Source organism: Eptatretus burgeri, chromosome 6, assembly GCF_056783735.1.
Source record: "Eptatretus burgeri isolate ZD-2024b chromosome 6, Ebu_testis_v1, whole genome shotgun sequence".
Lineage (NCBI taxonomy): Eukaryota > Metazoa > Chordata > Myxini > Myxiniformes > Myxinidae > Eptatretus > Eptatretus burgeri.
This window is the reverse complement of record NC_140966.1, coordinates 22,605,492-22,628,818: the sequence shown is the minus strand read 5'-3', so window position 1 is coordinate 22,628,818 and position 23,327 is coordinate 22,605,492. Positions and strand designations below refer to the sequence as shown.

Here is a 23,327-nt window from a genome sequence, read left to right as displayed (position 1 = left end):
GCTGGCCATAAGTTGTAGGCACGTTACGCAATCGTTGACACACGTTACTTGAAAGTTACTCATAAGTCGAAACACGTTGAGGTAATGTTTAGCGTACCCGAAACTTATTTCTAACCTATGAGTTACGTGTTGTACTCACGTTACGCGATCGGTGACACACATCGACACACGTTACTTGTAAGGTGCTCATAAGTCGAAACACATCAAGGTAATGGTTAGCGTCAGTGTTCCAGACTCCCTGTTTTTTTTTTTTTCTTCCTTCCTTCGGTATGATGGTGATTTTGACACTTCGATTTCTAGTGCAGTTATAATATAATATAATTAATAGGCTGCCGCTCAACGATTTAAATCAGAACCGCACTGTACACTGAACACCGTCATACCGAAGAAAAAAAAAAACTGGGAGTCTGGAACACTGACGCTAACCATTACCTTGACGTGTTTCGACTTATGAGTACCTTACAAGTAACGTGTGTCGATGTGTGTCAACGATCGCATATCCTGCGTACAACTTATTCCCATCGCATGCGGAGCGTGTGTCATACGGCAAGTACGTCATAAAATTTTCAATATGTTTAAAATTACAAGACGTACTCCATTTAATACGATGTATGATAGCGTACTTTAGCGTTCTATTCACGCATACCAAACTTACCCATACCGTATTCGACGTGCGCCAGCGTTTTAGACGCATTTTTCAGAGGTCGGCATACGCTGGCAAGATCGCCAAGGTGTGACTGCGATGTTGACACTTCCATTTCTGCGGCGGTTATGATTTGAATCGTTGTATGGCAGCCTTTTCATAACCTATGCCACGTCATCGTCGGCGATGCATGCAGCGCGCTATGCATAAGTTATACTATCGTTGGGCATAGGTTGTGAAGGCCGACAACAGGTTCAGCATTCGTTGGTATAAGTTATCTGTAACACAACGAAACGTTCTGTGTCCGTTACTAATACGTTATGCATAAGACCAAGTCGCTATGAATACGTCAGAATCTTTTAAAAAAAACATCAAAAGTTCAACGTAAGCCAGCGTTTTACATACATTTTAATACGTTGCCATTGCTGGCTAAAACGTCAAGGTGTGACTGGGCCTTTAGCAATGGCTTTCTTACTGCCACTTGACCTGTCAAACCTGCAGCTCAAAGTCTTCTCTTCACAGTTGAAACTGAGACTTCCTTACTTTGCCAGTATCCTGTGAGCAGCCTATCACGCAAGCTGTGGAATCTCAGAAACTTGTCTTCTGATTGTGTTGTGGCTTTGGGTCTGCCACACCTCTTCCTGTCAGTTTCCTCCAGTTTCCAAGTGCCTTTTGATGGTGTAGGAAACTGTACTCACTGACACCTTGGCTGCTTTGCAATTTCTCGAAAGGAAAGACTTACACTTGTAAGTGTTATCATGGTCTGCCTGTCTTCCTTTGTTAATTGTCTTTTTCTCACCGTTATGATACAATATACTACTTCCTGCAGTGCAATATTGTCCAAATAATGCTTCAGAGGGAGTGGCAACACAGTCTGTTCCAACACTGCTTTTATACAGACAGAGGGTTTGTAACGAATCAACAAAAGTTAGGACACCTGTAGGAATTGTTTGCATCAACTTTCAAGGCTGAATTTACTTCCATTGCTGCAGAACAGCTGCAGTTGCTAACCCATTACTTGTTCTCTGAAAAGGGCCTTTTTAACAACTCTGAAATTTACATTATTTTTCAGTTTTTAGTAACCTAAACTTTTTTTAACCTCTGGCAGTTTACCGCTTAGCTTTGTACCATTTGAACTTATTTACTGGACTGGATCTGCTTAAATTTCAGAAAAAACTGAAAAATGGGGGTGTTCTCAAACTTTTGACCGGCAGTGTATGTAACCTGATCGAAGCTTAATTACTTGGTTAACTTCAAGCTTTTTGGTGCTCTCACTAGTACATCCTGGTATCATATTCACTATCCAATACATGCAGTGCACGGGGATACCCACACGGCATTACCAAAGATCACCACCCAAAATTATATTTTACAAATGTGTATTTCACAACAATTACAAAACAACAAAATCACAACTATTCCTATCTGTACAGTCAAGTTATATAACATCGTTTGTATTAATATCATATACCTAGCTTCAGTTGTTGGAACTTTGGAGCAATATTGTTTCAGACTAACTGCACACTACCTCAGGGGAAATGTGCAAGTTCACCATTTTAAGCATTCCTCTTAGATTTCGGGAAGAGATGTCAGTGACAGACACTTTGACTCGTGGAGATGTATGGGGCATCAGGTACTAAGCTTCATAAAGGTAGGAAAGAGGTGGAAAACATGTATTGGGAGCTAGAATATGTACATTTGGAATGATCCCTCCTCTATGTGCATGTGCATATTTCCCACAATGCAAAGCAGCATGTGCTTTAAAAATGCGTGCAACATGTAGTGAAACTAAATTTTAATCAAAGCCCTAAGAGGTAAAGAGCTGACTAACGTTTATCATGAAGGATTTCTGCTTTAAGGGCAACAAAATAGCTTCGGAGGGGATGAGCGACTGTTGGGAGAACTCAAGAGAGATTATGCTCCTGCTTTATGAAAGACTGTGGTTATTGCTGTGCCTTGCTATGCGAGCTGAATCTGAAGCAAAATTTGAGCTTGGGTTTTGATAAGCAAAAACCATTAAGTTTACATTACTTTTTGAGCATGTTAAGAAAAAAAAAAAAGCTTCAATGGATCTCATTCAAATCCAGTGGATCTCTGAGAGAAGTTTCCAGAATATCCAACTGCATGTCACTCCTGCACAATTAAATTAAAGGGAAGTTTCAGTGGTATGCAGTACAGCTTGAGGGTTGGATTACGTATTCTTTGTTCAAGCATTATGATGTCACGGTCAATATGCAAAGAGGTCTGTGAACATCTGGGACTCACCTCCCATGAGAAAAAGCAATCCAGCTACATATTGCATGAGGCCACGCTCCCAGCAACATCCAAGTATCCCAAGCACCCAACCGAAAAGCAGGATTGCCACAGCCATGCCCAGGAAACCTGCCGTCATTCTGCGCAGATCTGCCACACAGCACCATGAGAAATCTTCAGCATCACACCTATATATTTGATGTACTGCATTTGTAAAGCACATGTTTGAAGGCCAAACGACTTGGGAATTTCCACTCAGGGATATTAAATGGTCATGGGAAAACCACGAGGATCAACACCTGAATTTACCATGCATAATCAATTTAAAATGCTCTAATGCATTAATAAAGACAGACAAAGAAAAGGGGAATTTGACCCATCGTGTATGTTTTGTTTTCCTATATCCCAGCACATTATCAGGAAAGAAGAGAAAGGATGTAGTTAGTGTAATCTCTTATAAGTAAACACACACAAAGAAAAGAAAAACAATTCAAACATGGCGTTTTGAAAACTCTGCACATTAGTAAGGTAACAGGATGGCCTTATCGCAGCGACAATGCATTCCACGTGTGCTAGATCTTAATATGTCCTACTCTCAAGCAATGAGATGAGCCTCGATGGAGGTATGAAGCTGCTGGGTTAAACTTCAAACAAACACTTTAGGATTCTGGTATAGGCCTGAAATACCACACTGAGAATGGTTCAGCTTATGAACCCAATCACGTCTCTCACCCCAACCTGGCAACCTTGTGTCATTTTTCTTGGCTGTTTAATGCAGCTTTCTTTGGGTGAAGAGCAGGGTGGGGGATTACTTATTAAGATGCTAGCCATCTGGGCATAATTGATGAGATGAGAGATGATTGGTTGCTCCCTGCAACGACGGGTGAGAGACGTGATTTGGTCTTGATATTTATATGATGCCTGCTATTGCCATTGCGCATGGTATATGTTTGGGGGCGTCAGTGGTGCGCGTTTATGTTTACTCTGTGGTTGTTGACTCGCAAATAAGCGATGAAATCAGTCCGGTGGCTGAGCATTGGGATCGATCAGCATTGGGATTCTCATTTCTGTGCTACTTGTGAATGTCAGCAGCTGTAGAGGAACCTCAGGTAGTGTTTGAAACAGGAAGAGGCTTACCTTGTGTAACTTTTCTTGTCTAATTTATGCAGCTTTCTTTGGCTAGAAGAGTCAGGGGGCTGCATTGGGGGGGGGGGCGTAATTACAATGATCCTAGCTACTTACGGATAATTGATTTGGTGAGAGCCGATTGAATGTTCTCTTCAATTACTGGTGTGAGATGTGATTGGGTCATTTGTACTCGTGAGGCATGCTTGCAGACTGCAAGAACAAGCTGGGCTGCATCCTACATGCCGTGCAGACATAATAAATACAATATTTACATATTTGATCAAATGGATTTTGTTTGCATTCTGCAAGAAACTAGATAACTTGTGTAAATGAACAATGAGTGATGAGAATGAGCTCTTTATTTAAGTCTGCAGTAATAGTATTTTTAATGTATATGTGTCAAAATAAAACCTTCAGAGCTTGAAGCAAGTGGTGCACTCCCATCTTACGTCATCTCCCATCCAAAATTATGATCTTTCCTACTGCCATGATCCTTACCTAATGTAACCTCTTACTTGCACATTATTTTGTTCTTTCATCTCTCTTCTCTCTCTCTCTGCTTTCCTGTTTGTTTATACCCTTGCTTGTCGAATTGAAATGTGGTCCCATTGTTAAACTGTCAGTTTATTGCATTGCTAACCCTCTGTTATCTTGCTATTCCATGGGCCCTGATACTGTATTAAACAAAAAACATACTAAAACACAATATCATTTGGTTCTCTATCCACACCCCTGAATGCCAGCTGTACATGGTGATAAAACCCACAGTAGAAAATGAACATTGGTTTTTATATTTTCCCATTACCTCAAATCCTATTGCCAACCAAAGTGTGAAGTTATATCTATGTAAATTTGCATCAACTTTTGACATTTTTTTTTCAGACCATATTATTTTAAGCCGTCTTTGAGAATTTCAATCACTCTTGTGTGAATGTACTCGCCATCCACTGTTTCAAAATTAAGTTTGGGGATATGGATGCAAGTTGAGGCTTTGCAAGGATTGGTGTTAGTGTTTGTCAAGAGATAAAGAAGAGTTTTGAAAACTGTGAAAGTCACCACCTGTGAAAAAAAATTCATACGATACTGAACACAATAGCCGGATTGATTTCAGTGATACATTTTACAAAGGTTTGTCTCTGCAGATGTTTTTTTGAAATAATCTCTTTTGCTGAATGTCAGCTTTACAACAGCAATAATCTCTTGGAACGTGGGCAGTCAATTTTTTTGGGGGGGGAATATTCAAGGAATTATGTTGAAGGTGTAGGAACAAGAATTCCGTTTTATTAAAATATTTATCATTAATTTGAAAGGCAGGGATTACAGTGTGCATCGGGAGCTTTATCTAATCTTTAATGCAGACAAAAAAGACCGCAGGACTTCCATGTCTTGGTGTACAAAAATTGACTCATTGCAGTCCAGCGAACTAAATTATAATAATCATTCACCTTCCTGCAGCTTACAGGTGAGCAATCATCAACCAAAGGGCATCCCTATACCAACGAGCAGTGCATTCACTGACCTCAGTTGGCCTGCTGAAGGCAGAAAGGATGATCTACAGTTGGTACTGTCAAAATCCAAAAGATACCACAATGCTTCAGGAATAGTGCAATGAAGGTTTGAGTAACTCTCTGGCAAAGCCTCATAATGCAGGCCCAATAGCCTCATTAATCAGCACTTGGCAGTGACAAATAAATATTAATAGCAGTCATCGTCCTTTACCATATTCTCCAAGTATAATGTTATGCACAGTAAGTTATGTGAACAAACTGTGTGCCACAAGGTATGCCTAAAGAATAATAAATGCATAACCTGGAACAGTATATAATATAATATATAAAGCTCTTTCTGACCACCGACTCCCTGACTGATAGATATTCAAGATCGGTACCTTCCGGGTGACATAGAACGCAAAAATTTTGCCTGCTGATGGATATTGAAGCCAATACTTCAGGGAAAATCACAGAACTGTCGAAAAGTATCTGGAAATGAAAATATAAATAAATGAAAAAAAAATGCAGGTCAGCGACCGGAGACAATGGGTAAGCACAGTAATTTTGTGTGCCGACAGACATCGAAGCCGGTACACCAGGGGGAAAAAAATCATTGAACAATTGGAAAGTGTCCGTAAATGAAAATATAAAAAAATGAAAACATAAATAAATGAAAATAAATAAATGAAAAATCAAATGCAGGTGAGCGACCCGAGACAATGTGGGAGCACGGTTCGTTATTGCTTACCTTATGTAAGCATACCCCACTAGTACAGTATAAGACTGATGAAAATTGACCAATGAGCACAATATAAAAGCATTACTTACCATCTGCTGTCCTTTGGCTCTGCCGGCCTTTTTTATACGAGGGCATTTATACATCTATACGAGGTTCTGTCGGCTTGCTACACATAAGAGCTTTGCAGAAAGGTCAGCAAAGGGGTGCCTGGAAGGAACAATCTACATGTCTACATGGGTAGGGTGAGGAGGGCACCCTGAAAATAAGGAAAATATTTTTACTCTGGAAAAGCCCCCAGCAGGTCAACACCCAAAACACTGAAGAGAAGTTTTGGAAAGTAGTCACTTTCAAAAACATGGTTGTAATTTTTTTTTTTAAAAACCTGTAAAAAAAATAATAAACGCTTTTTTATAAATCAAATATATTATCCTTCCCTTTAAAATATGCAAATTTAAATGTCATTCTTTCCTCCAGGGCTTCATGACAGCTGTTCACCACTACCTCAGATATAATCACCCATCCACAAACATGATCTTTTATACCCCCATTAACCCACCCCAAGCCCATCACTTTTCAAGTTTCCATTTTTTCCTTCCCGAGAGTTTACAGATATCAATCATGTCCATCTTGGACAATCCATCCATCTTGGACAATCCATCTTGTCCACTGTGGGGGAAAAATTTATATTAATGTATTTTAAATTGTAACAAATGGAGTTTCAGAAATGTAACTTTTATGCTGCAAATTGAATTGGCTGTCATTTCTGGCCAAAAGACTTTTGCCCTAAATGATAAGAAATGTGTTGTTCTGGAGTAGAGTGACCGAGCTGATAAATGAACTTTTGCTTAGAAAATGTACAAAGTGGCTTTTTGTCTAAAGGACACGTCCACAGTCTGGGTGAATATCCCCCAACCTCTCTCTCAAGGAAGTATAAAATGTTTTGAAAGACACATTTTCTTAGTACGAGCACGTGAGGAAGTATAGTTTCTCAGTGGCTTGTACTCCTTGGAACTGACCAAGTACCAAGTTAGAATAAAACTCTCTGATGTAATGTAGAAGTGAATTGAATCGGGTTGGTCTAACTGTTAACTAAAGTAAGAATAAATGAAATAGAACCAAATAATATTGCAATCAAATGGGGATTCTTAAGTTCATTGTACAAAGGTGAGAAGTGTATGGTGTATAATTAGGAAATAAATTGTTTCACAAGAAGGACTTGTGTGGACATCAGTTTTATCAGTGTCGATAGGGTTTTTGTAGGGTTTTATAATCAAATCGGACAAACGTTAAACTCTGTCTGAAGTCAAATAGGATTCCACAATCGACCAGTTAGAATCCTTCAGGAGGACAACGATCACAACAAGGTGGGTTTAAAAAAATCCACATCAGTTGGTGCCGTGACTCGGATTCGAACCAACGTTGGTGCGGTGCTCGTGACCGGAGGTGCTTAATCTGCCGGAGGCAGTGCCTGGAGGAACAAGTGCTTGAGCGAAGGTAAGGGAGAGCGCTCTCAGCAGGTAACGCATTTCGAACAAAGAAAAGTTCATTTATCAGCTCGGTCACTCTACTCCAGAACAACACATTTCTTATCATTTAGGGCAAAAGTCTTTTGGCCAGAAATGACAGCCAATTCAATTTGCAGCATAAAAGTTACATTTCTGAAACTCCATTTGTTACAATTTAAAATACATTAATATAAATTTTTCCCCCACACTCCCCCGTTGTTGTGGCCCGGCGCGGCCACGCACAGGAAGCGGTCCCAGGTGGTCTCGCGATGCCCGTCAGACCCGCCGCTGATGCGGCCGCGCCGCGTTTGGAATGCTCACGAATGGGGTCACGTACAGGCACGTTGGTTGCTTCTGATTGGCTGCCCTAGGGAAGGTCTGAGACGAGAGCCAAATCGCCGCCCCAACAGGGTGTCCCTCTAAGTGGGGAGTGATGCCACGAGAAACATGTGGCATGTCGCTTCATCATGCCCATTTAATTACGCGTCTGGCTCCTTAACGAGCCTCTTCTTGTCATCTGACTCCTCTTCTTCTCCAGCACTTTTCTAAAACAACTACAGTACTTTCCGTTTTAAAGTAAACAATAAGTACTGTAGTTGTTTTAGAAAAGTGCTGGAGAAGAAGAGGAGTCAGATGACAAGAAGAGGCTCGTTAAGGAGCCAGACGCGTAATTAAATGGGCATGATGAAGCGACATGCCACATGTTTGCATTGATACGGACTGGCTATGAGAGAGATGGCCGAGGACACGGCTGAGACGCCGAGATAGGGTTAAAATAGATAAATATTATAAGTTACCTGTTTGTAAGAGTTATAAGAGTTACTTTTTGTTCATTGAACTCACTGGAAGTTTGTTGGCAGTGAGGTTGTTATATTATATTGTGTGGAGGTTTTACGGATTTGTAAATGCAATGATTTGCATGAAACGTTTTGTAGAGTGCAGGAGATGATTAACCAGCTGGGAGCATGGTGGGTGATTTGCATTGAGATGCATGTGTTACTGAGAGTAAAATATGAAACTTGTGCGAGTCCAATATTCACTGCAATGAAACGTGTTCTGTTGGGATTTTGACGATATTTTAACTCGTGCTGAGTTGAGCTGTGGGTCTGTTTGAAATGGCATGTTATACATTCTTTGCGTTGCATTTCCACGCGAAGGTCGCAAACTACACTGTGTGAGACCCCCTCCACTCGATCTGTGGGGGGTGGCATATCGTTACACTGAGTCTTTGTTCGAGCCTTTGCTTTAGGTGTGAAATTCGATTCATATGCAGATTCAAGAGGATGAGATAGAAATGTGATTGGTATTTGTCACGTGATCACACGCGAGTCTATTAGATGCAATGCTGTTTAGTGTATGTGTTGAAGCCATGACAGAGTAATGCTAAACTGTGGGTTTTGCCTGTCAGAGTTTTTTTTCCTTTTTCTTCCCACTGGATGTGGAGAGAACTTCCTGTTCCTCGTTCCTTGGTGTTTGTGGTGCACCCTCTGGACTGAATCTGTTTAAAGTGAAGTCCATTTTGGAAAAAGTGTTGAAGTTTTATTTTACAACCATCGGGATTTTGAATAAATTGTGAAATAACAGTTGTGAATGTGGATATACTGTATGTGATTTAAATGTAGAAACGTGATTTGGAATGATTTTAATGATTTGATGATGTTTAGCACGTGGGGCAATTCACAGATTATAGATGATTCCCTCGGATGGACGTTGAAATATTGTTTTATTCGTCTGCGAATGTTGAGGTTACCTGAACTTGTGCTGGGAAGGCAATGGCAAACAACCGAGTGTAACCCTTTGATCGATTCAGTCAAGGTAAATTCATGATTTAATTGGATAGATGCTGAAGATTTAATTTTTCATTTATGGATTTTAAAAGGAAATATTTTGTTTTGACCAAAAGTTGTTTAAGAGAGTTTGGATGTTTATTAGTCTGAAGTTTAAGATGCTTTTCTAAGACTGGGATAAAGATTGTGGAGAGTGAAGCTGCATGTGTAGACAGAGTGTTTGAGCTGCAATTTAAATGATATTTGACAAGTGATTTGACAATTTTTGAACAACTGTTTGAAATGATTTATTTGTTTTGATAAAGGAAAATGGATTCGTAATTCAGAAGGTCGGAGGAAGTGATAGATGGTTTGTGTATGTGAATTGGAAAAATGGCAGCTTGTTTGCTGTTTTGGTGAGAGAGAAGTGGACAGATGGAGAAATGTCAGAGATTTAAAATGTCGATGGAAATAGCAAATGAGATGGATGTTTTGAGTATATGTACAACTGGGATTTCTGTATATTTTAGCATGTTGTTTTGGGAAATAACAAGGAAAGGGATTAAAATATTGATATGACATATAATGCAAGTTAAATGCTTCCATAAGAATCTTTGTTAGTCTTGTAGAACGACATGTGCCCATGACGTTTATTGATTGGTGTTTAATTGATGCTTTGTTTGTTTCGGAGTGTTTAAAGCAGTCTTTGAAGCAATGTACGATTTCATCTAAATGAACTTTGGAATGAAATTCCACACAAAGATTGGACGACGGGAGAACCCAGATTTGGGTGATTGAGCATTCAACACATGATCATGCCCCTTCCCGAGGAGATAAGATGGAGCAATGTGGGAAAAGAAAGAAAAACCCACTGAGGAGAAGGTTGAGCAAAGTCTTAACGTCGGCGTTGTGTGGTGCCTGCATGGAGGAATGTTCTCAGCCACACTCTCGATTGCCGCTCTGCAAATACATCGTGAACTTGCTGTGGTCGCTTCAATGTACGACAGGCCTGGAATTCCACACTGCGCTCCTTCAACCCAGTGTCCGGCCCAAACTTGTACTTGCCCACATCTACCTTCTCAGCTCAAGGAGTGCTTCGATCGTGTTTCCCGTTGGGTGCCACTCTATCCACACCCTGACCTGTTTATCTTCTGACTTTGGGTAGCATGTTTCCAATGTGTAACACATGCTGATGAACAGGCCATAGATTAAATGGAAACTCACTCATTTTCTGATATGAGCACTCGCTGCCATTGTTGATTGAACTTGAATAATGGAAATCTTTTCTCCTTCAGGAATGGGACATGGTAATCATGTGTAAGAAAAATTATTCAAATTTTCCTTAAAAAAAAAAACGGGGGAGTGTGGGGGAAAAATTTATATTAATGTATTTTAAATTGTAACAAATGGAGTTTCAGAAATGTAACTTTTATGCTGCAAATTGAATTGGCTGTCATTTCTGGGCAAAAGACTTTTGCCCTAAATGATAAGAAATGTGTTGTTCTGGAGTAGAGTGACCGAGCTGATAAATGAACTTTTGCTTAGAAAATGTACAAAGTGGCTTTTTGTCTAAAGGACACGTCCACAGTCTGGGTGAATATCCCCCAACCTCTCTCTCATGGAAGTATAAAATGTTTTGAAAGACACATTTTCTTAGTACGAGCACGTGAGGAAGTATAGTTTCTCAGTGGCTCGTACTCCTTGGAACTGACCAAGTACCAAGTTAGAATAAAACTCTCTGATGTAATGTAGAAGTGAATTGAATCGGGTTGGTCTAACTGTTAACTAAAATAAGAATAAATGAAATAGAACCAAATAATATTGCAATCAAATGGGGATTCTTAAGTTCATTGTACAAAGGTGAGAAGTGTATGGTGTATAATTAGGAAATAAATTGTTTCACAAGGAAGGACTTGTGTGGACATCAGTTTTATCAGTGTCGATAGGGTTTTTGTAGGGTTTTATAATCAAATCGGACAAACGTTAAACTCTGTCTGAAGTCAAATAGGATTCCACAATCGACCAGTTAGAATCCTTCAGGAGGACAACGATCACAACAAGGTGGGTTTAAAAAAATCCACATCAGTGGATTCTACACATAAGAGCTTTGCAGAAAGGTCAGCAAAGGGGTGCCTGGAAGGAACAATCTACATGTCTACATGGGTAGGGTGAGGAGGGCACCCTGAAAATAAGGAAAATATTTTTACTCTGGAAAAGCCCCCAGCAGGTCAACACCCAAAACACTGAAGAGAAGTTTTGGAAAGTAGTCACTTTCAAAAACATGGTTGTAATTTTTTTTTTTAAAAACCTGTAAAAAAAATAATAAACGCTTTTTTATAAATCAAATATATTATCCTTCCCTTTAAAATATGCAAATTTAAATGTCATTCTTTCCTCCAGGGCTTCATGACAGCTGTTCACCACTACCTCAGATATAATCACCCATCCACAAACATGATCTTTTATACCCCCATTAACCCACCCCAAGCCCATCACTTTTCAAGTTTCCATTTTTTCCTTCCCGAGAGTTTACAGATATCAATCATGTCCATCTTGGACAATCCATCCATCTTGGACAATCCATCTTGTCCACCCTCTGCATGTGTCCTTCCCTCACACTCATTATTCCCCACATCCCTTACTTCTCCAAGTCTCCATCTATTTTGTCCCTCAACCTTGCTGTTTGTGTGTTCCCCCCTCTGTTTCTACTGTTTGTTGTGTTCTGTTACATACTGATCCTATGTTCCTCGATAATGTATACAAAAAAAAATCCCTTGGCTTTTTACAATCTTAGTGCGCAAGTGATGTTTGGGTTTTAGTGACATTTTTACCTTCCCAAACCCTGCAAAGTCGGTTCTTGATCGGTGGTTGGCATTCATAACATATTTGGCTCTGAAGGCACAACTAAACCAAAAGGAGAAAAAATTAGGAGGAAATTTTAAATATCGACAATGGTGACTCACATACACTACCTTGCCACACCACCTATGTACGCATTAAATGAACCGAATGAACTCTAAAGAATGGAGTTAATCAAGAAATCCTCACCTATTGAGCCTTTCCAAGTCCAGATAGGTGGCTCACTTGCATTCACTAATCCTCTTATTCTCCTGATTGTGGAGTTTTCTTCCTGTGCCTGTTGTCTCATCCTCCTCATGCCAGTATAAAAATTCACTGCCCACCATTACCTCTTGTGCTCACTCATGTGCAGTGACAATTTATTCTACACATATATTCTTTCCCATTCTGTACCTCTCCAACATTGTTACTTGTTTTTTTTTGTGTGTTATTCCGTCTTGTGTAAACCTGCTCCACCCACAATACATTTCGGTAAACTGTAGACCTGTTGTCCTTTGTCGTTTCACTCCTTCATGAGCCGAGACCTTGTATAGAACTCTCCCACCAACCATTCCCCCTACACCACACTTCCCACCTATGTTTTTCCCAGAATATATAATGCATATACAACTAATTCTACAATTTGGTTTCATTCTCCTTGTTATTGTGCCAAGAGAAATGATTCCATATAATGTACTTTAAAGTGCAAGTGACCTGATATATACAGTGTAGGTTTGCTTATTGTTTGCCTGAATCACAAGAAAGGATTAACAGTGTTGAATACTGATGTAAATATTGATCCAAGTTTAGATATTGAATGCACTGCCACACCAAAAAAGATGTACTGATGACATCAGTGGAAGTGAAAAGGTTTTCTCCCCTAATCATCAAGGAATGATTCTGCACCAGTTAAATGCAGCACAGCTGTGAATCCTTCACTCTGCAGTTTCCACTCAGTGTAAGATATTTCTTTGAGTGTTGGGCAAATTATTTTCTATTTCCCCTCGGAAGCACTTTAAAATGCTTATGTCTCCATATTGCTGATGCGAAAAAAAATTGCTAATGCCACAAACTCACAAAAAAAAATTTCAGAAGGAAGAAAAACAAGTAAAAGAGATAAAATGTCAAAGCCACTACTGTTTTATTAATTTTGCAAGACGGAGATAAAGGCCTAACCCATATTCATGCACAACTATAATGGCCGCCAGTCTACCAGTCGGCTAGCTTTGATCAGATTGAAAACTAAAGCGAGGGACACATGTATGCCATCATGTACTGTGCTTGTGCAATGTTTGAACAAAATCAGACCATGCATGTCTGAGAAATGGTTGGTGACACATTTAAGTAACAAAATGGCCACCAGCCGGCCATCTTGGATCTGATATCAAAAAAGGTGATGTGCATATGTAAGCCATCATTCATTATCTGTGTGCCTAGTTTGAACAGGATTGGTAAATGCATGTCCGAGAAATGGTTGAGGATGTGTTCGACATCAGGGATTTTTTTAACAACTAAAATTGCCATCAGCCGGTCATCTTGCATCTGAAGTCAAAAAAAAGACGTGCATATGTATGCCATCATTCATTATCTGTGTGCCGAGTTTGAACGACATCGGTAAATGTATGTCCGAGAAATGGTTGAGAACATGTTCAACATCGGGTTTTTTTTATAATTTAAATGGCCACCAGTCTACCATTCAGCCATCTTTGATCAGATCGCAAAATAAGTTTAGGAGCATGTGCATGCTGTTATGTACTGTGCTTGTGCCACGTTTGAGCAAAATCGGACAATGCATGTCGGATAAATTGTTGGGGACACATTTTAGTAACAAAATGGCCACCAGCCGGCCATCTTGGATCTGATGTCGAAATAAAATGATGTGCATATATAAGCGATCATTCTTTATCTGAATGCCAAGTTTGAACAACATTGGTAAATGTTTGTCCGAGAAATGGTTGAGGACGTGTTCAACATCAGGGTTTTTTTTACAACTAAAATTGGCTGCCATTCGGCCATCTTGGATCTGTTGTCGAAAAAAAAATGATGCGCTTATGTACACCATCATTTTTTGTCTCTGCGCCAAGTACGAATAAAATCAGTCAAAACATGCCTGAGATATGGCTGCGGACGCGCGCGCGCGCGCACACACACACACACACACACACACACACACACACACACACACACACACACACACACACACACACACACACACACACACACACACACACACACGGAAATCGAGACCAAATCCCCAAATCGAGGGAATTGACTGAATGGAATGAGTTCTTCGGTATTTAAATAGCAAAATGAGTTATCTAAAACTTGTCGTTGTCCGTTTTGGACTTAGTCCAATGGGGGCTATAAAAGGAAAACAAATTATCATATTTTGATTTCGAATTCTCAATCACCCACACTCGCAAAGCGGACAGCGGGGTGAAGCAATTGGTCCTGTTCGTGCGTGTCTGCATTTTATTTCCTTTTCTCTGGAACCGCTTGATGGATTGATATTAAACTTTCACCGTACGTGTGACTACTCATCAGAATATTTTAATGGTAATTATGACATCAGAGGTCATGTGGTGTGGCAGCCATGTTGGAAAAAACGAAAAACGTTGGACCTTTGTATCTCTGAAACCTCTCCATGGAAAAATTGAAACGTGGCAACTGTCAAGTACTCTCCATGGGAAATAAATGTGATTTTAAAAAAAATGATGTCATAGTTGCCATCATTATGACATTATAATTGCACACCTAAAACGCCACATCTGACGAGTATGAAAAATTTTGAGGGTCATCTTGGGACAAATTGGTCAACAGAAAAAATTTATGACATCATCGGTCATGTGATTCAGCAGCCTTATTGTTTGTTTTTTTTAAACCTTCAAAATTCTTCTCAGAAACGGATGAACGGATAGAGACGAAACTATACAGGTATGCCTATCCATGAGGAACAAAAAGTTCCCTACCTTTGATGTCATAGGTCACATGGTTTGGCAGCCATATTGGATTTACTCGAAAACCTTGAAAAATGTTCCTCTCCAGAATGACTGGACAGATCAAGGGAAAGCTTCACACACATATTCCCCAAGCCTTGAGGATACCAGGGTGTTCAGGAATAATTGATAGGTCACATGGTTTAAAAGCCATATTGGATTGAATGAAAATATTTTTTAAATTGTCTCTCTTGAACCGCTGCATCAATTGACGTGAAACCTCATAATCATGATCTAACAGTGATGGGGAATATATCTATATATGATTCCAGCAATGTGTGTGTGTGTGTGTGTGTGTGTGTGTGTGTGTGTGTGTGTGTGTGTGTGTGTGTGTGTGTGTGTGTGTGTGTGTGTGTGTCTGTATGCGACCGCCGTTTCTCGACGACCACTGGTCCGATCTGATTGAAACTTGCCAGGAATATTGTTGGGGATCCGTGGATGTGCCTTTTCAAGGTTTGATATCAATCGGACGAGCGGTTCCCAAGTTACGGCCATATATCTGTCAACCAAAGACAAGACACGGTGCTATGACATCACAAATGACGTCACAATTAATGTTTATTTATTTATTTTCCCACGATTGAAGTCACATTTCTTCTTCTTCGTTTGGTATGACGTCACAATCGACGCTGGGGACCTGAGTATGTGCCTTTTCAAGGTTTGATATTAATCGGACAAGCAGTGCCCAATTTATGGCCATTTATTTACCAAACCAATGACGGAACACGGTGCTATGACATCACGAATGACGTCACAATGAATGTTTATTTGTTTATTTATTTGTTTTTTTGTGAATACATTTACAGAGAGAGGGGTGAGAGAGGAGGGGCGAGAGAGGAGGGGCGAGAGAGGAGGGGGAGAAGAGGGGCGAGACTAGGGGGGAGCGAGGGGAGGCGAGAGAGAGGGGGCATCACAATTCTTCTTCGTTTGATATGACGTCACAATTGATGCTGGAGACCTGAGTATGTTTCCCAGGTGTTTCCCAAGTTATGGCCATTTATGATACGGTTGGTCCGATCTAATAGTCTGGATGCAGAACTGGAATTTTACCCTAGGTGTTATTTGGAGTACATACACAATTTTATTGCAGATTCTGGTAACATAGACTATACTAAACTCAAATCCGAGTGATGCCACTTTGTCACGCTTGAGCAATTTTTTTTAGGAGCAAAATTCAAAATGGCCACCATCAAAACCGTTTTTTGGCCGTAACTCAGCCAAAAATTGAGATATGAACCCGATTTCAGTGGCAAACCTATGTTTTGGGGGTCAAGGAATACACTGGTATGTTTAAATAAACCATACAACTCATAATAATCATCTATATTGCAATTTTTCTACTTAGATATAATATTTTGACTGAAAAAATATCGACCGAACTATTTTCAGCCGTAACTATGCCCAAAATATATATGAACCTGATTTAAGTGGTAAACAGTATATTGTATTGTATTGTAAGAGTATATTGTATTGTATTGTATATCTTTATTTCCAACAGTACAGTTGAGTAATACAATGATTAGGTAACTACAAACTATAATTAATTATATTAACACATAACCAAATAAACGTAATAAGCAAGGTTTACACAAATTTTACACAAATTCAAATCCAAAAAGGGGTCTGTCTGTACATGCTATCAACTATGAATACACTGATTGGTTGCTGCTGAACTTCTTTCATTCTGCTTTCACTCAATCTTTCTTTCACTCAATCTCACATACAAGACAGCTGCATAAATCAAATAACTAGTGTTCACTCAAGTTCCACAGCTTCGCTTGCTGATACAGACTTTGTTTGGTCGTTCTGACATTCCTCCATACCATGGCAGCCACAGAACAATGAACAGGAGAGCCTGGCCGCAGAGCAACTACATCTATTCGTTGCACAGGGTCGCACTGAGCTGCACCCACACCTGATCATCTTGAGAACATTATCAGGAGCTCTGATGACATCCGGAGGCAGAGACACAGGGAGCAACATGCTCGACACTTCTTCATGTGACCATCCATGACTCGTTGGATCGATCAATGGTGGGTCTGGATCTAATGCAACCTGCCATATTGCTGCCTGCAAGTGCGCCCTGAGAACGTGTTGGATGAAAGCCACAGTGGTTGGTGGTAGAGTTTTTAACTCTGGTGCTGATGTCAGCTTCTTGTTAGCCATCTTTGAAGACCAGACATCAAATCGAATAGCTGACATGTCTTCTGTTTCCTGGGATCCATAGCAAGCAGCAAATAAGGCAGTTGCTTCAGATATGACATCTGGTAATTCTGCATCAAGATCACGAAGATAATTTAATTGACGACCATCTTTGAGGTGTTTCACAATTGTGCCTTTTCCGATACCCCACAGGTAGGCAACTGTGTCACATCCAGACACCACATGTGCTGCCAGAACTTGGGTGACAATATGTGCATGCTTCTGCACTGTCGCCTTGATGTCAACAGACGATCTGTCACGACTTGTACCAGCCATCACAAGGTTGCATGCCAGTTCCTTCAGTTGGTAAAAATGCAACAGCAATATGAATACATCTGTGTCGTCTGAAATTACCCGGATACTCGGAACTCCTGATGAGGCTAGAAGGACCATTTGTTGTACCATAATAACATCAGCTTCTTCGTGAGTGGTTCTTAGGTCAGGCCTTTCTACTACTTGGTATTCTGCAATTTCCATACGTATTGGGTTAGGTCCAGTTAATATGAGCTTTGTGTTGGTAGAAAATGCTTCAAGATGGTCTTTGATGTAACTGCAAATGATATTTATTAACTGGACTTTGTTCTCTGTCACTGTAAAAACGATCTTTTGTGCAGGGAGTGGTGTAGTCAGATTCAGCTGGTGTCGTCGACTGGCATCTTTGCCTGCACGAGCGGTTCGCGTGACTTTCTTGATGCTGTTGTCATAATACCGGTCAAAGACCAAATACGTAGCACATATCTTCAGCTTATCTCTCAAATAAGAAAGAAGATTCTGCACATAGTCCTCTACTGTTCCTTCCGATGGCCAATGAATCACCCACAGCATAGCACAACCATCTACAATGATTGCTCCATCAGCTGGAAACATTCTGTCAGACACCTCTACCTGCAATTTCTGCTTCAAGACTGCTTTCGATTTTGTGATTCGCATGTCACCGTTATCTTCAAACATAGAAGGCGGTACTGGGGCAAGCTCAAACTTCAGGATATCTTTCAGGTTGATGCCCCACACTGCCTGAAGGCCCAACACTCTTGAATATATGAGCCCCGTGTCATATACAGGTGTTTGTCCGACCTTTATATGCTTTTGGGACACTGCCATTGTGACTACTTGTTTGCTGAGTGGCTTGTTGAAGCTGTCTGGCCATTGCTCCTCATACTCCTTCATCTGCTTGACTCCTATGCCAACAGAATGTCAGCGTTGACAATGTTTGGACTCATTCTTCCAGTTACAATGTTCACAAGCCCATCCGGGTGATTCTCTGGTTGTAGAGGGTCAATACATGTGGCCAATCTTTCTCGTAGGTTCTGTCTGTCTCCTGCATCTGATTGTTTCCGGGCGGGCATTTCTTCTTTGTGGACTGTTACTGAAACTTGGGAACCATTCGTCTTAAGCTCAGAAACGTCTTTCACAAGTTGGCTGCATATATGCAGACACAGTATCCATCTTTTCAGGGATGATGGTTTCAGTGTGATACCTACGATCCCACCTGGGCTGTGTCCGTACCTCAGGAAAGTCGACTCGATGAACATATCTGACCACAAAGCATTCCATATCCCTGGTTTGTGTCTCATCAAGTGGTTTCACCAAAGAAACTCAAGTAACGGTCACAACTGTACTGGGGAAAAACTGCTCTGTGAAAAATTATTTTTTAATACTTTTCTCGCTATACCATGAAACTGAATTGGAACCGTGCTACAGCTATATATAAACACAATAAAAGCGCAATAAAAGCACATCAGCAACCTTTCAGTGTCTTCATCGTATGTACCCTTGATATTATTTGGCTCAAGCTTTATAGGTCTAAACTTCAACAATTGGTCAATAATTTATTACAATTTTAGTCAAAATATGGTATCTGATATACCAATATTGCAATATGGACTATTTATATGGATGATATGGTTTATTTAAACATATCAGTGTATTCCTTGACCCCCAAAACATAGGGTTTGCCACTGAAATCGGGTTCATATCTCAATTTTTGACTGAGTTATAGCCAAAAAACGGTTTTGATGGCGGCCATTTTGAATTTTGCTCCTAAAAAAAATTGCTCAAGCGTGACAAAGTGGCATCACTTGGATTTGAGTTTAGTATAGTCTATGTTACCAGAATCTGCAATAAAATTGTGTATGTACTCCAAAACACACTTTAGCCAATGGCTGCCAGAATACAATTGAAAAAATGCCCCAATCCAGTCGTCGTTTACGAGAGCGAAGGAACGAAGCTGCACATACTGGCATGCCTCACCCACGAGAGAGGGTACTGGCACGAGAGAGGGGGAGAGAGGAGGGGACGAGAGAGGGAGGGTGAGAGGGGGGGTGAAAAAATGCCCCCATCCAGTCGTCGTTTACGCACCTACGAGCACGCACCTACGGGCCCACACTAGTGTTTTAAATTTCAACTTGATCAGACGTATGGTCTGGCAGCCAGAATTATTAATTTTTTGAATATACATTATTTTTGGTTCACGAGTCAGTAAGTGACCACTATATTCGTTATGGGTGTGTGTCTGTCTGTCTGTTGGGTAGTCGATCAAGTCGAAAAAAAAAATTTTGAGATTTGTTCTACCCTTATTATCAGTATTTAAAATGGCGATTTCAGTTAATACAATGGCGATTTTGACCATGACCTTGTTGTGTGCAAATGAGAACCGTTGCTATGGACGCCACCGTTGCCAAGAAACGGACTTTGAAATTTTTGAAAAATCATAAAAAAAAAATAAATCGAAAATCAAAAATCGGGCCACGAGCGACTGTGGGCAGTACATTCAGCCATATTGTCAAAAATTTCCAGCCGGATCCTATGAAAACTGTCGGAGAAGATAGACTTTGAATGAAACCTGGTCAAAAACAATAAAAAAAACTAAGTTTGTTATATCTCAGAGACTGAGTCAGATATACATGAAACTGGTATGGTAGGTTCATGGTATGTCCTAGTTATGTGTGAGAAAGAACCGTTGCTATGGACCCTCCGTTGCCTACCAACGGCTGAAAAACCTCTAAATGTGGGGGTATTTTAACGAAAAAAACAATCTGCAGCATTAACCCTTGAAGCTGGAATCATGAATTTTCTTGTGCTTAATCCTCAGGTCATTCCCCATCGAACGGGCCCATTGCGTCAGGTTCTATTGGGTAGTCAACTACCCATGTCCGCCTATCAGCTTGTCTGTTGACAAGCATGTTGACAAGTCTGTCTGTCTGTCCCGAGCATAGCTCCGTGGGTTTTGATCCGATCTTGATAAAATTAGGGTGCCAGGTTTGTATCATGATCTAGTTTTGTTTTCCGGAGAATGGGCAAGCTGCGCCCATTATGGGCAGAGCCACGCCCAAAAAACATGTGTTTTTAGGGGGGTAGCCGGTTTCTAGTTGCATCTTCTCCAAGGGGGTTTGTCGAATCTGGCAGGGGTTTCAGTATTTTGTTAGCCCAATGGCACCTGCATAGCCCCACGGAGCTCGATTTTTCATTTTCGTCCCAAGGTCAAGGTCACAAGGTCAGGAACTTAGAAAATGTCAAAAAAAATCAATAAATTGGGCATCGAGCTCCTAGGGTTTTCAACTGTTTCGAATGAAAGTTGGTATGCAAGTAGTGCTCTTCGAGTACTACAACTTTCATAATTTACGTTTCTCCCGATTCCCGCCAGTTTGCCCGTGGCATCCCCTCGAAGGTCAAAAAATAAAAAGGTGGACCGTGTACATTGCTCGTGAACCATCGCCGTCTCCAGACTTGTATATTTTTTATTTTGAAAAAGACTCACTTGGCTGCACCTGAATGGGTTTGAGGGTAGAGGAGTAACTGTTGAGACCGAGTCCTATCAGGTTCCTCCTGATGACTTCAACTTTGTTTTTTGGTTGTTCTGGTTCCTTCTGTTGTCTCCAATGCAGTGTCTATTTTATTTGAATTTAATATTATTTTAATTACAAATTTGCTGCCAGAAGAGATGGCTCACACCAAGTCCTTCTTAAGACTTTGTGGGATAAGTATTCTATGAATACCATCTCGTTTAAAATCTATCACTCTCGGTATCATTTCCAACATAATGAATAAGACAATTCAATTCAATGTTCTGTAATTTCTGATAAAATCCATTTCACATTCCACACATTATGTTTGTTTTATCTTTTGCCTGGTATTGGCTAAATGGTTGGGGTGGTGGGCTTGGGATCTTTGGTTAAATGATTAAGGTGGTGGGCATGGGATTGTTGGCTAAATTGTTAGGGTGGTGGGCTTCAGATCATTGGTTAAATGGTTACGGTGGTGGCATGGGATCGTTGGCTAAATGGTTGGGATGGTGGGCTTGGGATCGTTGGCTAAAAGGTTAGGGTGGTGGGCTTGGGATTCTAGGGTTCCAAGTTCAAATCCCACTTTACTTTTGAATTAATACCAGGTGGGGTTGACTCAGCCTGTCATCCTTCTGAGGCTGGCAAAATGAGTACCAGCTTGCTGGTATCCTGTGTCGGAGTGGCGATCCATCCAGGATTGTGTCCAATAGCCAAGCAGACTGCTAAGACAGACTAAGCCAAGCTAAGTCTGTCTGCTAAGCCAAGCAGACAGACTGCATGCAGACGAATAGCCAATGGATGGATGTTTGTTTTATCTGTGAAAAGTTTCAACCTCAAACAACTGATGTCAACACATTTTAGGTTTTTCCCTCCCTGATCACACTGTCTGATCCAGTATTTTAAACTGCATGATTCATACACACCTACATTCACATAGTTCACAATGTCTTTAACACATATATGTACGCACATGGATTGCAGTGTAAGGGTTGTTTTGAATGTTTGTTGAATGATCGTATATCGTAGCCTTCATGAAATATCAGAATTTTCGAAAATAACGCACACAAGTAATGTGCCTGTCATTTCAAAATGCACATGTGCAGGGACATGGCTGTTCGGGGTGATAACTTCACAAACTTGATTTTGTTTCTGATTCTAAATCCACTTGTCAGGGAACAAGGTATTTTTTTGCTTGGCCTAACACTGGTCATGAAATACTTAATATTAAATAAGCATTTAGTATATATATATATATATATATATATATATATATATATATATATATATATACACACACACACACACACACACACACACACACACACACACACACACACACACACACACACACGGTGTGTGTAGGTGTGTAGGTGGTGTGTCGATGTTAAAGTGTGAAACCTTTTCTTTGATTTCCATACAATTCCACACCCATTGAACAATCTTCACCAAATTTTGCATACGGGCTGATGTGCATATGAAGGCCACTGGTGGTACCCAGGGTCAGGTCATGGACACAACGACTACCCCCCCTCCCTACCCCAACAAGGCAATTCTCTGTATGTATGTGTTTGTATGTCTGAAAATCAAGCAACTGACATCAAACAAGGAAATGAGGCCCTTTGGTCCATCATTACCAAGGTACACTCTCGGGTTAATTTTTGCTGCAGCTTAAAACATCAATCTTCTTGATGGTTTGCTCAAGTCTAAGTAACCCGATCTTGATTGGGTGACCCAGCTTGTATGAATATCAGCACAAGTTAAATACACATCAGAACTCAGCTTCATTAACATAATTCCATCACTTTCATGTCATAAAAATCTAAGTCATGTTTAAACATTGATGAGGAGTGACGAGTAAGGTAAAGACCTGACGTAAAATTTTTCATTCAATAAATGACTGAAATCTAATTTCTAAATTGATTTATTTCCTTCCTTCTACTGTACTTATTACTTTTCACATTGCTATAAAAATTTTAGGCCAACAT

General features: G+C 40.3%; 1 protein-coding gene, 1 long non-coding RNA gene and 1 other non-coding gene across 3 annotated transcripts in view; 2 read left to right on the top strand and 1 right to left on the bottom strand.

Moving 5' to 3' along the window:
- The window catches only part of LOC147024395 (transmembrane protein 178B-like), a 312,790-nt gene that overhangs the window by 33,056 nt on the left and 256,407 nt on the right, over positions 1–23,327 (bottom strand). The window contains exon 3 of the mRNA XM_085884279.1: positions 2,909–3,046. Coding sequence (XP_085740405.1) covers positions 2,909–3,046 — 138 coding nt within the window. The remainder of the gene's footprint in view (positions 1–2,908; positions 3,047–23,327) is intronic.
- Positions 8,066–8,334, top strand: LOC147024398 (Nuclear RNase P). The gene has a single exon (XR_015059670.1).
- Positions 8,764–11,433, top strand: LOC147024397 (uncharacterized). The gene is made up of 2 exons (XR_015059001.1): positions 8,764–9,265; positions 9,504–11,433. It is a non-coding gene; the product is annotated as an uncharacterized LOC147024397 (long non-coding RNA).